At 39.9% G+C, this 13,517-nt stretch overlaps 1 protein-coding gene across 1 annotated transcript; it reads left to right on the top strand.

The window, feature by feature from the left end:
- Window positions 1–3,194: 3,194 nt before the first annotated feature.
- Window positions 3,195–6,867, top strand: GDF2 (growth differentiation factor 2). Its single transcript, XM_005242576.3, has 2 exons — window positions 3,195–3,963; window positions 5,683–6,867. The coding sequence occupies exons 1-2, from the start codon at window positions 3,624–3,626 to the stop codon at window positions 6,612–6,614; spliced, it is 1,272 nt and encodes a 423-aa protein (XP_005242633.2). The 5' UTR covers window positions 3,195–3,623; the 3' UTR covers window positions 6,615–6,867.
- The last annotated feature ends 6,650 nt before the right edge of the window (window positions 6,868–13,517 follow it).

Raw genomic sequence — 13,517 nt, 5'->3', positions numbered from 1 at the left:
TGGAACTACCGGGACAAACCTCTGCATACTGTTGCCATTAGAGATCTCCCTTAAAAATGTAGGATCTTATGTTTTTACAAACCCTAAGAAACTAAATTGCAGCTGACAAATGCATAAAGAAAAATTTAAAAGTTCTCAGAAATTAATCATTTATTCCTACACAACAGCCATAAGTGTAAAACTTTTCAAAGTATCTTAGGTTACTGTCATTTCTGCTCTCTATTAAGATCTACCCTTTTCTGTAGGTCTAGTCTTGCTCCCATTTAGCACTAGCTCTGAACAACATGACCTATTAACCTAGTGAGCTTATGTTCTTATCTACTGCATTTTGCTTTCCTTAAGGAAACATTTCTGTATCTTGAATTAGTCCTTGGGTACAAACTTTCATTCCAAGATGTGTTGATGCAAGCAATAAGGAAAGAGATATCATCCTATCATCTGCTATAAGGTCTGTAGGACATAATGAAAAATGCTTCTCCTGTACTCCTCAGGACACCTATGGAACCCTGAAAGGTTTAGTCTGCATTTAAAAGTTTTTTGGCAAAGCTCTGTTTTTTAGGATAGGCAAAACAAAATTATAGCTCTAAGTAGCATAGCTCTCAAGGCACACCCTTACTACTCAAGCAATACAATTCTCTTACTAGTAAAGTTTATTGCATTCAGTTTAGCTGTACCAGTCAATTCGCTAACGTGAACAAGGTCTTAAGCCACTATCTGTTTAGCGGTTTAAGATACTACTTTCTGGGTCTTTGGTACCTGGATGTCTAATCTTCCTCTAGAAAAGCAAACTTTGCATTTGAATAGCACAAATGCAGTCAGCTGCTGCTGGAAGACACTGATACCCTTACTCTCTTGGTTCTAACGGATCTTTTGATTTTTACGAACATCCTATAAACCATTCAATTCAATGTTTAAGTTTCTAGACAAAAGTTCCTATTGACAAATACTTACAAGAGCACATCAAGATAATTCCACAAACTAATTCTAAAAGAATTGGGGATATACTAACATGGGCTGATTAAAGACAGATAAAACAGGAAAACAGCTAATACTAGCCAGCAAAGTGTTAAGGACATTTTTTTTCTGAAACAAATCCACTTTTATTCTTTGAGGCCACAATTTAATTGCCATAACAGCAACAGCTAGAATACACCTAGGTTTTTGTGGAGCATTTCAATTCATTTGCACAAGGCTGCATAATTAATAGAAAACACTGGACAATATTAATATATTCATTTATCACATGAATTAACAACTGTGTCACTGCCAAACCTCAAAGAGCAGCTTTCAAAAGGAATTGCCACTGAGTGGAACTGTTCATTATAAAGTTTCTACAAAGCTGACACTTGGCCTGACACTATGTGACATCTTTATATATGAACTGGAAGTCTGTATATAACAACCCCCACAGCATTTGCAGAAAACAGTGTTTAGGAGAGAGGTATTTATATAGATCACTTATCTAGCTGCACTTTATGTGATCAAAATTCAGTTTAAGGCAGACAGATGCAGAGCTTGGTACCTAGGCACAAGGAATGGAGGCTGCTTCTACTGAGTAAAAAGTCTGCACCTTCGAAAGCCGTAAATCTTAAAATATTTTTTGTGGATATCATGGATTTATGGCACAGTATGAGCATCCGGGGTGATGGTATGTAGAGAGCTAATAAACACTTTGAAAAGATATACACTGGAGTAGTGAACCACATAAGTAAAGGAAATTTTATTTCTGCATGTAGCATTAGTGGACTGCCACTAGAAAACTGTATAGCTCCAGTGTTCACCTTTTCAAAAAGACATTCACATTCTGAAAGAGACATGAAAAGAAACAAAACCAGTTAGAGAAAATGCCTTATAACATGTGACTAAAAAGCACAATCTGTTTATCAGAAAGCAAACTGAGAAGTAACTTGATTATACCGTACAAGTACTTTGACAGACAGAAAACGCAAGCATTATGGGGCTCCTCAAGCCAGGCAGAAAGTTACAAGAACTCCTGTCAAGAAGGTGAAGCCAGGCATAATCAAATAATACATGAAGCACCACGGTTTTGTAACTGTAAGTTATAAACCTTTAGAGTAAGCGCTACAAAAATTGAAGAAATCTTCTATTCTTTGACATCTGTAGATAAATTCTGGAGACCTTTAAAGTTATGTTTCAGCCAAACACAAGTAATTGGGCTCTGCAGCAGGTAGGAAACACAAAGGCCTCGAGTAAAACATAACAGTCTTGCTATGCAGGAGACCAGGATTAATGCCAAATAATCCTTTCTGACATCATAGGAACATAATTAGCCAGCATCTTGGACCTCTGTTGTTACTTCAACAGATATTTAAGTGAGTATTTGAGAAGTCTGGGATCACTTTAAACGCTGGGTATGCACTGCTAGAAAACTGGAGAAGAATGGCTGGCAAAGACAAAACCCTGTCCACATCTCTGCCATTAGATTGATTATTTTTTTTAATATAAAAGCTCATAATACTATTCAGATTTTATGTCACATGCACAGTATGTATTGAGTTGTGCTTAGAAAAAATGATGTATTAATAGTACAGATAAACATATGAATCATTAGATTAAAACATAATGCATTCATGAAGATAAATAGCAAGTGATATTTTTGTCTATACATAAACTATGGTTTTTTCTTCTGTATCATGAGAAATTCTACCATGTCTTTCTATCATCTTGCATGTTTGCCTTGGCCCATTCTTCCCATCTTCACAGATAATTTCCTGTATCTTCACAGAAACCTTTTACTTTCCATGTGGCCTTAGAAGGCCTAGTTATGTTTTCAAAATGAAGTCACTGAAATAATGACTGGTTTTAGACTGGATTGACCATCAAGAATCTAAGAAATATATTACATAAGAGGCTATAAAAACAAGACTAAATTCCCATACACCAAAGGAATCAAACTGAAAATGGAAAAGCCTGCAACCAACATGAAGGAAACTTGACGCAAAACAGATATTTCACTGTGTACAAACAATAGCTCTTGGCTGATAAACAGAAAGAAGTTTTAAGGTTGTTTGTATCGTCATGAAATAGCGTCTTGCAAAACCACAGGTCTCCATCAAATGATCAGCGATTTTCTGATGGCATGTGAAGGGCCTGTAATAAAGACTGTCAGATGATGTTTAGTAATAGCTAATAACAGTGAATTTGTTCTAGATCTCTAATTTCCAGTCTTGATGAAATCTTCTGCGTCCCTAAGAAAGCTTCTCTCTGTGTTGGCAAGGAAATGATACAAGAGTATAATTAAGCAATGATGACCCTAAAGCGAGATGTGGATTCTTTACAATATACAATGTCCTTCCCACCAGCCACATGTGTTTGTCAGATGTTTACAGAATCTTCATTAACTAAGAGCTTTGCTAGATAACAGAAGCTGAAGCATGGCATCAATGACTCTGATAAGGGCAAGCGTACAACCAATCTGCTTGACAACTGACAAGAGGCTGGGGTTTGAAGCAGACTGCAAAAAGCACACAAGAAAGTGATTTGCAAAGGACATTCCAGTTGTTTGCCTTCCATCTCCTTTCCTCTGTAATGAAACAAGACTTTTAATCAGCTAAAACACCCTTGTCCTCTTGTCTCTCCACCAGAAAGTAAATACAGAAGAAATGCATTATTTTGGAGTATTAGCTGGACTGTCTGTTTTCAATATCATTGCATGTTTGACAAGAGGCAAGCCTTTGGAAGATTGGGACAAGTTATCAGCTATGGGAAAGTCTGATGCACACTTTCATGATCCTGGAGAAGATGAGACCCATTTCGATTTCAAATCTTTCGTGAAGAATATGAAGACAGATTTACTAAGGAGTCTGAATTTGTCAAGAGTCCCCTCACAAGTGAAGAGCAAAGAAGAACCACCACAGTTCATGATTGATTTATACAACAGATACACTGCAGACAAGTCCTCCATCCCTGCATCCAATATTGTAAGGAGCTTCAGTACTGAAGGTAGGAGAAGTCCTAAATACGTGGACTAGAATTTTTACAGTACATGGACAGTAGGTACTCAGATTCTTTTGAAATTCAGAGGGAACTATGTGCCTAACTTCCACAGATACTTTATGAATTAAACAGTTTAAAAGTTAGGATTGTAGTCTTGCTCTGTATTTTCTTTCAATCTTTAAAAAAATATAACAGAAAAAAACTAAAGGTAATTGTATTTTCACTGTACAATATTCTCTTCTCAAATACATCAACTGAGATGACGCACTGAATAACAGGGTTTACATGAATCATGTTTCTCAAAGCTAGAGAATTGGAACTGATTTTTAATGTCAGAATGTAAATTTGTGTTCGTCTGTAACTGAGACACTCATGCTAGACAGCTCTTCTTTCAGGTGGGCTCTTCACGTATTTAGAAACCACAGCAGCCAACTGAGAAACATGTCTCCAGATCCAAGCAAGGCACAGCAGTGCTCCCCCAAAATTTGTGTTAGACAGAAAGATTTATAATGAAATGAGTAGTCAAGCTTGTCTCAACTAAAAAAAAATAAAAACCCTGTCTGCATAACATTAAGTAGACTTTTAAAAGCTCCAAAAGAAGCAGTAAAAAAAGTTAGAAGTAAATGCAGTCCTTGTGATAAAAATAAGACAGGGAGAATCAAAGCTTCTGGTTATATGAAAAATAGACATACACAGGTAACAGCACTACAGAGAACTCCAAATTCCCAAATTAGTGCCCCTAGTCCTGAAATGGAAAGAAAACTTAACAGTATGAGCTAGATGATATAGTTTCCATATCTCACTCTCTGACTGCTTTAGTGGGTAAACACTGTGAAGAAATGTCAATATTAGCCAATTAAAATTGACCTAAAAGCCAATCATGACTGAGCAGTTATCTTACATTGACCATCAAATAGACATCAGTGAGTGATGGCTTTTAAACAGTACCAGTCAGATCTTCCAGCCAAATATCTGCACTTCCCAAGGCAGAGTTGCTGGTACTGCACATAGCTTTGCAGGAAAAAAAAAACCCACCAAAAAAACAAACCAACAAACAAAACCAACAGAACCAAAAACCCAAAACCCACACAAGCTCAGTGCGTCTAGCCTGTAACAGACTGGCACCTGGGCATGAAAGGCTGTTTATCACCAAGTCCCAATTTAGACAGACCCTGAAGCTTAAATTCAGAATTTAAAAAACTTTTTTATTTCCCCAAACTCCCAGTAATCCAAGCTGCTTCCAAAGTTATCTGAAGACAACAACAAAAGCCTCAGCACAGCTAGTTCTCAGAGACACTTAAATATGTAGTATACTTTGCTGTATTAGGAGGGCAGTTCATCCCACTGCATGATTATAAGAGTAGAAAATTCATAGGGTTTTTTAAGAATTCTTTGTGTAAAAATCTCTTTAGGAAATTGCTAAATCTTAACACTCCCTGGATGCCTTATTTATGTACTTAATACCAACCAGCATCATCCACAGCTTGTTCTAGGCAGACTCTACGCACCCCTCTAAACAATCTTGGTGAAAATACTACCAACAACAGGAACCTGCATTTCATCTTTTTACTCCCTGACCTTGAAATTTGGCCAGAAGATGGTATTATTTAATTTTATTTTTAATGTTGGGTAGCCATGCTTTTACCTTACCCCCAAAGTACACCTTTAGTCTTTTAAAAGCAAGTCAGAATCACTGTAACCATGTGTTTTAATTTCCTGTTGCAGATGTTGTTTCTTTAGCTTCACCAGAAGAAAATCCATTTCAGAAACACATCTTGCTCTTCAACATCTCTATTCCACGATACGAGGAAATCACCAGAGCTGAACTGAGAATTTATATCTCCTGTCACAGGGGAGTTGGGTCTCTCTCTAGGCTGGAAGGCAACATGGTCATTTATGATGTTCTAGATGGTGACCACTGGGAAAACCCAGAAAGTACCAAATCTTTCCTTGTCTCCCACAATATCCAGGAGTGTGGCTGGGAGATGTTTGAAGTGTCCAGTGCTGTGAAAAGATGGGTCAGGGCAGACAAACTGAAGACTAAAAACAAGCTGGAGGTTGTAATAGAGAGTAAAGCTCTGAGTGGTTTCGCTTGTGGGAAGCTGGATATCAGTGTTACCCCAGACACTAAAAATCTGCCCTTGCTAATAGTGTTCTCCAATGACCGCAGCAACAGGACAAAAGAAACCAAAGTGGAGCTCCGGGAGATGATTGTTCACGAACAAGAAAGTGTGCTAAAGAAACTAGGGAACAACACTTCATCTGAAGAGCAAGAACAGGAAAAGACCATCACTGGGCCCCACCGGCATTCCTCCAGAAGCAAGAGAAGCATTGGAGCCAACCACTGTCGGAGAACTTCTCTCCATGTGAACTTTGAAGAGATTGGCTGGGATTCCTGGATCATTGCACCAAAAGATTATGAGGCTTTTGAGTGTAAAGGAGGTTGCTTCTTCCCTCTGACAGATAACGTTACCCCAACAAAACATGCTATTGTCCAGACTTTGGTGCATCTCCAAAACCCAAAGAAAGCTTCCAAGGCCTGTTGTGTTCCAACCAAACTGGATTCAATCTCTATTCTCTATAAGGATGATGCTGGTGTGCCCACTTTGATATATAACTACGAAGGGATGAAAGTGGCAGAATGTGGCTGCAGGTAGCATACAAGGCAGAATCTCAGAATAAGAATACACCCACCCCACCCCCCTTTTTCTGCTCTGTGTAAATCTGTACATTAGTGATGCAAGTGAAAATCCTTGCAAACAAGGTTTGGAGCAGGGTATGGGTCTGATTGTTGTTGCTGCTTGTTTTAAAGGAAAACTGGCATTTAAAGAATGGCAATCATTGTAAATAGTCTGCATTATATATCATGGCAAAGTGAATACTGGATTATTAAAATATTGTGAGATTTAATGAATTATGCATTATTTGGCAACAGTGATGCAATTTGAATACCTAATTTCAACTTTTCTGTTTAGGTCACAAACTAGAGGATTTTCAATGGGGATTTAGGATGCCCTGTAAACATTTAATAGGTATCGAAATCTAATTTTCTCAGCCAACTCTGATATTTTCAACTTCTGTAAAACTCAGTAAATGTAATTTAGTCTTCATGATAGGAATCGAAATCCCACAAACCTTTTATTGTATCAGTAATCTCAGAGGCTTTTACAGGCAAACTATTTACTCCTGTAAATGAAGATCTGCCGTATTCAAAACAGAAGAGACTCAGTCTTATTTCATTCCCAAGTTTCCTTCTGTGGGTAGCAGGTGCCTTGGTTTCAGCTTTCTTATCCTCAGCGTCCCTATTTTTACCCCTTTATGGCACATACTTGACTGATAAAAAGTGCAGCCTTCCGCTTCTAAGACACTGTTTCCTAGGAGGAACAGCAGCCCTTATCTCTGCACAAAGATAAGGAGCCACTTTGACCTACTGCATATTCTTAGTATTTCTTTGCAAGAACACGCAGTCAAATGACTTTCAGTCTTGGACACGTATCCTAAGAGCAGTGGGGGTAGGCAGAGCTCAGCACTTCTGAAAAGCCCAGGCTACTTGTTTAGAGATCTAAATATGTACTTTGGAGTCTGCTGCTAGGCTCCGATATTTTTTTTTAACTTCTTCTTAGGAGAAACTCTATTTTACATACAAAATTATTTCACCACCTACAAGTCTGGGAAAAACTGAAAACTTCTCTGTTCTATGAGACTTCTGCTGCTGTATGAAAATATACTATCATACAATAGTTCTCCTGACTTCAGTTGTATTTTCACTAAACAAGGACCTCATCTTTCCTGCAATTAAAGTAAACTTCCTTTGATTCTAATGAAGGTTTGGCCTGTATAAGAGACAAAGTGTATTCTGTTGGTTTTAGATGATAGCTGTAAGTGCTGTACAATGCCACCATAGTCCACCTCACTTCTACTCCTCCACCACCCCACCCCTCCCCCCCTCAAAAAAAAAAAAAAAATCTATCAGAGAACATTTTAGATCCAAACACACAGCAAACTACACATCCGTTCAAAACGGTGAAGAATATTGATGAGGCAGAAATCTAAACAGTAGCTTAATGTATGGAAGCAACAGGATTTAAATTGATACATACGTTTTAAATTAGGGCAGCCTGTGGGCAAGATGAATTCATTTGACATGAACAGGCCAGCTTGAAATCTAATACACAGTTTATTTACTATTGTTAACTTAATACAGAGCAAATAGCAGGTGAGTGTGATCAGGGTGGTTGTAATTCCAGTAAGAACTGCTGGTTACATCACAAACCATGAGCACAAAGCACAATTCACCGGAATCCCTGGACTGATTTATAGGCTTTTCCTTTAGAATTAGGCTGCAATCGGATCAGATCTGAGATCTGGGTCCATGCAAACCCCATCCATCCATAGCTGCATGTCATTAACCCTTTAATCTCCCCGTAACAGTCCTCTCATTTTACCATTCCTACTGGCTTCTGTCATCTTAGTCATTGTTATTTCTTCCTCCTTTCAGAACCCCCTGTTCTTGTTCATGTCTCCTAAGCTCATGACATTTTACACAACTTCTCTTAAGTAAAAGAAACCACCAAACAAACACTTGGTGTAATCACATTACAAAAGTTATTCACCCATATGTCAAGGTAATAGTAGCTGTGTGCCCTTAAGTCACCTAAACACAACGTCCTAGTTATATTTCAACTTCACTGAATAAAAGACTTTGTCCAGAATTAAATGAAGAAGCGAGGAAGGGGAAAGATCAGTTCCCACACCCTCACTGAGAGAAATTCTCAAGAATCAATTCTTTTTTCACATTCTGAAGTCAAACATTGATTTTTTTTTCCACAAGCTTACTTGGATGAAAAAAAAAATAAAATAAAAACAAGATCCAAAGCTATTTTTGGCTCAAAAACTCAGATCCTAGCTATGCTACCAGAATTTCAGAGAAGCTCTACAGATTCCATCCCAAAACTGGACTACAGGTCGCTTTCGTATTTCAACCAAAAAAACAATTGCTCTTCCAGTCAACTTTAGCAATCACATTCTGATAGGCTCAACATTTTGATTGGTACAGTAGTAAACCAAAACATTAATCTTTCTATAGGGTGATGATCAGGGTCAAAAAGAAATGAGAAGCTAGTAGTGACTACAGATGCTACCTACAGCATGGCTGAAGCACGTGCCAACTTGATGTTTTGTTTTACATTGTAAATTTAGCAGCTTAATTTATGTAGTTTTGAACATTTAATTTTAAACAATTATTCGAGTTCCCTTGCATCCCAAAGCAGCTGGAATGTGACAAATCAGGCAGGTGGCCAACATGTGCTAGAAGGTTTACAGGTTGCAAAAAGCAGGCAAAGTACCTTGCCGTCTGCTTTAAGCTGGGCCCCATTAGACACTGAAAAAAACCCCTCTCATCACAGGATTCCGAACATCGGCCAGCAGCTTGCTGCTACTAGGGAGCAGGCTGGGGTTTGTGCACTGTCCAGCAGATGCACAGTTAAAATTAAAACTTATTTAACACAAACACGTGGCTGGAGCATGCCCTCCTTCTCAGGCCCATTAGCTATCTGTGTAACAGCCCTGTAACATCAAAACCACCACCAGCTGACTCCACAGCCAATTTTAAGGCTACCCTATAGCACTTCAGCCTTAGTAGATAAACATGGTAAGCTGGTGGAAGCTGGTCAAGAGATATAGCTGTTGCTATTTTTACATAGCTTCCCACCTTGTGTGTGTGTACCACAGCAGGCACGATGTCCTCTGATCTCATCCACTCCTCTGTGCCATGTCCCCACACAGGTGATGCAACTTATCACCTAACAACACAGCACCAGCAATCACTGGAAGTCAAAAAGATCTCTATTTTCATTATTCTTTTCCACAGGTGAAGAAGCAATGGCCTCATAGGAATCGGGAGGTATTCTGCTGGTAGCTGCTCAGACACCTTTACATTGGAAAGATCCTGACAATATAGAAATGTTAAGCTAGAACTGCCAATTCCCAATATTCAGAATAACAAATTTTAGTCTGTCTCTCAAGGAGGCTTATCATTTCAGACACAACTGTGGTCTAACACAATTAACGCTGCTCACAGACTGCAGCGAATTCTCTCCAGCCTCCTCAGAGTGTGGAGGTTACCGTTACCACACGGGTAACACACATAGGTACACGGCCATGCACCATGTAGATCTACAACAGGCATACACTGTGAGCTCCAGGAAAGGTAAGTACCTTGCCAAGGCCCCTCATAGGCAGTGCCGAGTCAAAGCTTGTTACTGCAAAGCAGAGCTAAAAGATACAGGTGGGAACACACAACAAGCTGGGAAAGCCAACACATAGTAGATGAGGCAAGTCGCTATCAAAACAGCCTAACAACAGTTCCACACCTCTTCTGGCTGCTCTCAACAGCTAACAGGACATCGCATCTGACTACTAACCACGTCCCTAGCCACCAACGTACCATTTGTTGTGTGTTTAGCAGAGACAAAAACAGGACAGATCACTCAGCAGTCTCTAGAGAGCAAAGGCCCGTCCGCCCACAGGCTGGACGCTCTAACCGCAGGTTCCCGAGGTAAATCTGCTCTGCGCTGCCCCGGGTCTGACTGAGGCCTACAAATCGCCACTGAGCCACCGCCTACAAATCACCTCAGGGCAATCTTTGGCCTCTCTTCAGCTTTCCGTGCTTTCACTGACCCCTCCGTGCTGCCTCGGTTGCCACCGCCGGGCTGCCAGGGGCCTGCAGTCTGCTCCCGCCGCGCCAAAGCCGCGCTGTGAGGGGGCTCCGTGCTGCCTCGGCGCCATCTTCAGGCTGCGCGCTGCTCCTGCGCCGGCTCCGTTCGTTCCTCCCCAGACGTCTTCAGGCAAACCTTACTCTCTCCCTCACCTGCTACCTTAAAACCTCTCAGCCCAAAGGTGCTTCCTGCCGTCTCCTTCTGAGCTGCTTACAGATTTTTTTGCCCTCTCCGTGTCTCCAAGCTGCCCCACTGCCATGTCTGCACTGGCTGCTGCCTCCAGGGGTGTCTCAGGAAAATGTCGGCCTTCCGAGCTGCTCCTGTTTCATTTTTTTGCCTCTCCCTTAAAGTTTCTGCTGCATCATCAGTCATAATTCGGCTAAAAGCTTCACAGGAGAATGGCTTCAGTGTAGCCCTGGAAAATGGCATGCTCCGAGTCAGTCCCCTCACTGAGGCATATGGTTTGGCTGGAGCCCAGCAGACCCGCCACTAGCCCTCAAAAAAGCCTTGATGCTGGCCCAGCACACCAAAAGACCCGAGCGAGCAACATCCCAGCAGCCTGGGCCTGGGCTGGCAGCCAAAACTTCTGATCCAGCAGCAGGGGAAAAGCCTAGTTCTTTACAACAAACTGCATAGCTTAAGATGCCAACAGCTGATCTGCCAGGATATACTGGGCACTTCCATCCTATGTCAACATGGTGGACAACAGTGTCAGGACATGTCTGACCATCCATCAGCAGTGTCAGGCTCTCAGCAGTTCAGTCTGTGGTGATCACATTGGTTTGGTGGCAATGTCTGGCCACTAAACAAAGGCTACCATGGATGACTGGAGTTTTCACTGTTCTTGATGAAGTATTTAATATTCACTATTTATTATCAGCTAACTCTGGTGCACCATGCTGAACAAACATGTAAATCTATGAGAAATGTAGGACCTAGAGGATAAAGACAGTATCATGGGAACACATACCAACTCTCCAAGTTCTCAATTTCCCCTTTTTGTTGAAAAAAATACTTGCCAAAATTCAAAAATACATTCCTGATTTAGTTCAGGTTGAATAGCTGCAGTGCATTTTCCTCCAGCCTTCCTGAACCTTATGCTTACCTAGATTATGGCAGGTCATCTGTTCAGCAGAGCTGGTCAGTGAGTTTATCACAGCTGTGTTCTGTGAACTGTGATGACTCTCCACCTGCCCCTGGCTGAAATTAAAGAGGTTTCAAAACAGGAATACACGTTTTCTACCCTCACCCAATCTTTCAATAAAACAAATAGTCTTCTCATTCTTTCTTTTTTTCTTTTCTCTTTCTTGGTCACTGTAAAAAGAGGAAAGGGGAGGGAAGGGAAGGGAAGGGAAGGGAAGGGAAAAGCAATATTAACAGAGGAAAATAAAAATCCAACACATTTTGGATTTAAGTTTTTCTTATTACAAATTAAATCATTAAAGAACTCACTTGGAGTGCCATTCCCATTTTCATAAGATGGAAAGCTTTCAATATTTAAAAAAAGGCAAAAGAAAACTTCCAACAGCTTTAATTTAAATCTATACAGGTTTGTACAGCATAAGGACTAAAAAACTTAGGGACAGATACGTAATGTTACTTCTTTTGGCATGGGAATTATAAAGGAATCTAAGGCTGATATTATTCATTATTTGTATTACTAAGGGGCCTACAAAGCATATGCAGGGACAAGGTTTCCTTTGTACCAAACAGTACAAGAACAGAACAGAAAAGACAGTCTTAGACCATACCTATGCAATCCAGTCATGCCCGTCACAGCCAGCCATGAAGTAGCACTGACCCAGACTTGTACATCTATAAAAGGCAGTGAAGGTTTGTCTAGAAATACTTACCGAAGTCCTGGAAGCATTAAATATTTCATTAGCATAGTCCTGTGCTTGAGCTAATAAACCCTGCCTCTCAGTATTTAGGAGCCAAATATCACATTTACATTAATTTTAGTTCATACATCTGATTTAAAATATGGCTTAGTATTAGAAGTACTAGAAGGCTCTACTAAAATGAAAAGTAGTTTATTTCCAAATTTCACCTTTATCCTGCTGGCATTTCTGCTAGTGAAAAAACTGCTTTTGCTGCCAGCTTGAGATGAGCCTCCTGCTATCAGTGACCAAATGGTCTGTATGGGCCTGATGAAGGGAATGGTGAGATCAGCCACAGATGAGAACCAGGGAGTACTGAAGCGAAATATATAGAGCAAAAAATACATAGCAAAACATTTAATCTTGCTTTTGTGGCAGATTTTTAGCATGCAATCTGAGTGATGCAGACCGTGCATGCAGGCTAGTCTGGGACAGATAAAAGAAAATACCTCTCCTCATAGTATGTGGGACGTTCATACCCACAGGAAGTCGGAAAATGAAATACTTGTAGACAGTTATTAAAAGATCATAAAGTTTTATGAGTTATAAAAGCTAGAGCTAGGCCTGAGCTATTGAGTTCAGCTCAAAACTAAAATCAAAATAGGAATTTGGCTTGAGTTATATAAGAAATTAGAACTGATGACAGAGTTACATTTTGGAGCTAGATACTATGAGGTTCAATGAACAGACTTGCGTTAAAATTTAATGAAAATTTAAGCTATATCTATCAAGAAGTACATAAGAAAATAGTCACTCACCAAAGCCTGAAGAATCCACACCACACAAGGAGGGATTCTTACCTTCTAGCATCATATATAAATAATTACCGAAGTAGCAGTGAGTGATGCGTGTCATATTGAATTCAGGGCGAAAGACATAGATCACTGAACAGACTCAGTGGGAATAAATCTTTTTTTCCACTGTCCCAGCTTTTTTAATTGTGCATGTTGGGAAAAGCATATAT

The sequence above is a fragment of the Falco peregrinus genome, chromosome 1 (genome assembly GCF_023634155.1).
Source record: "Falco peregrinus isolate bFalPer1 chromosome 1, bFalPer1.pri, whole genome shotgun sequence".
NCBI lineage: Eukaryota > Metazoa > Chordata > Aves > Falconiformes > Falconidae > Falco > Falco peregrinus.
This window is presented reverse-complemented; position numbering and strand designations above follow the sequence as displayed.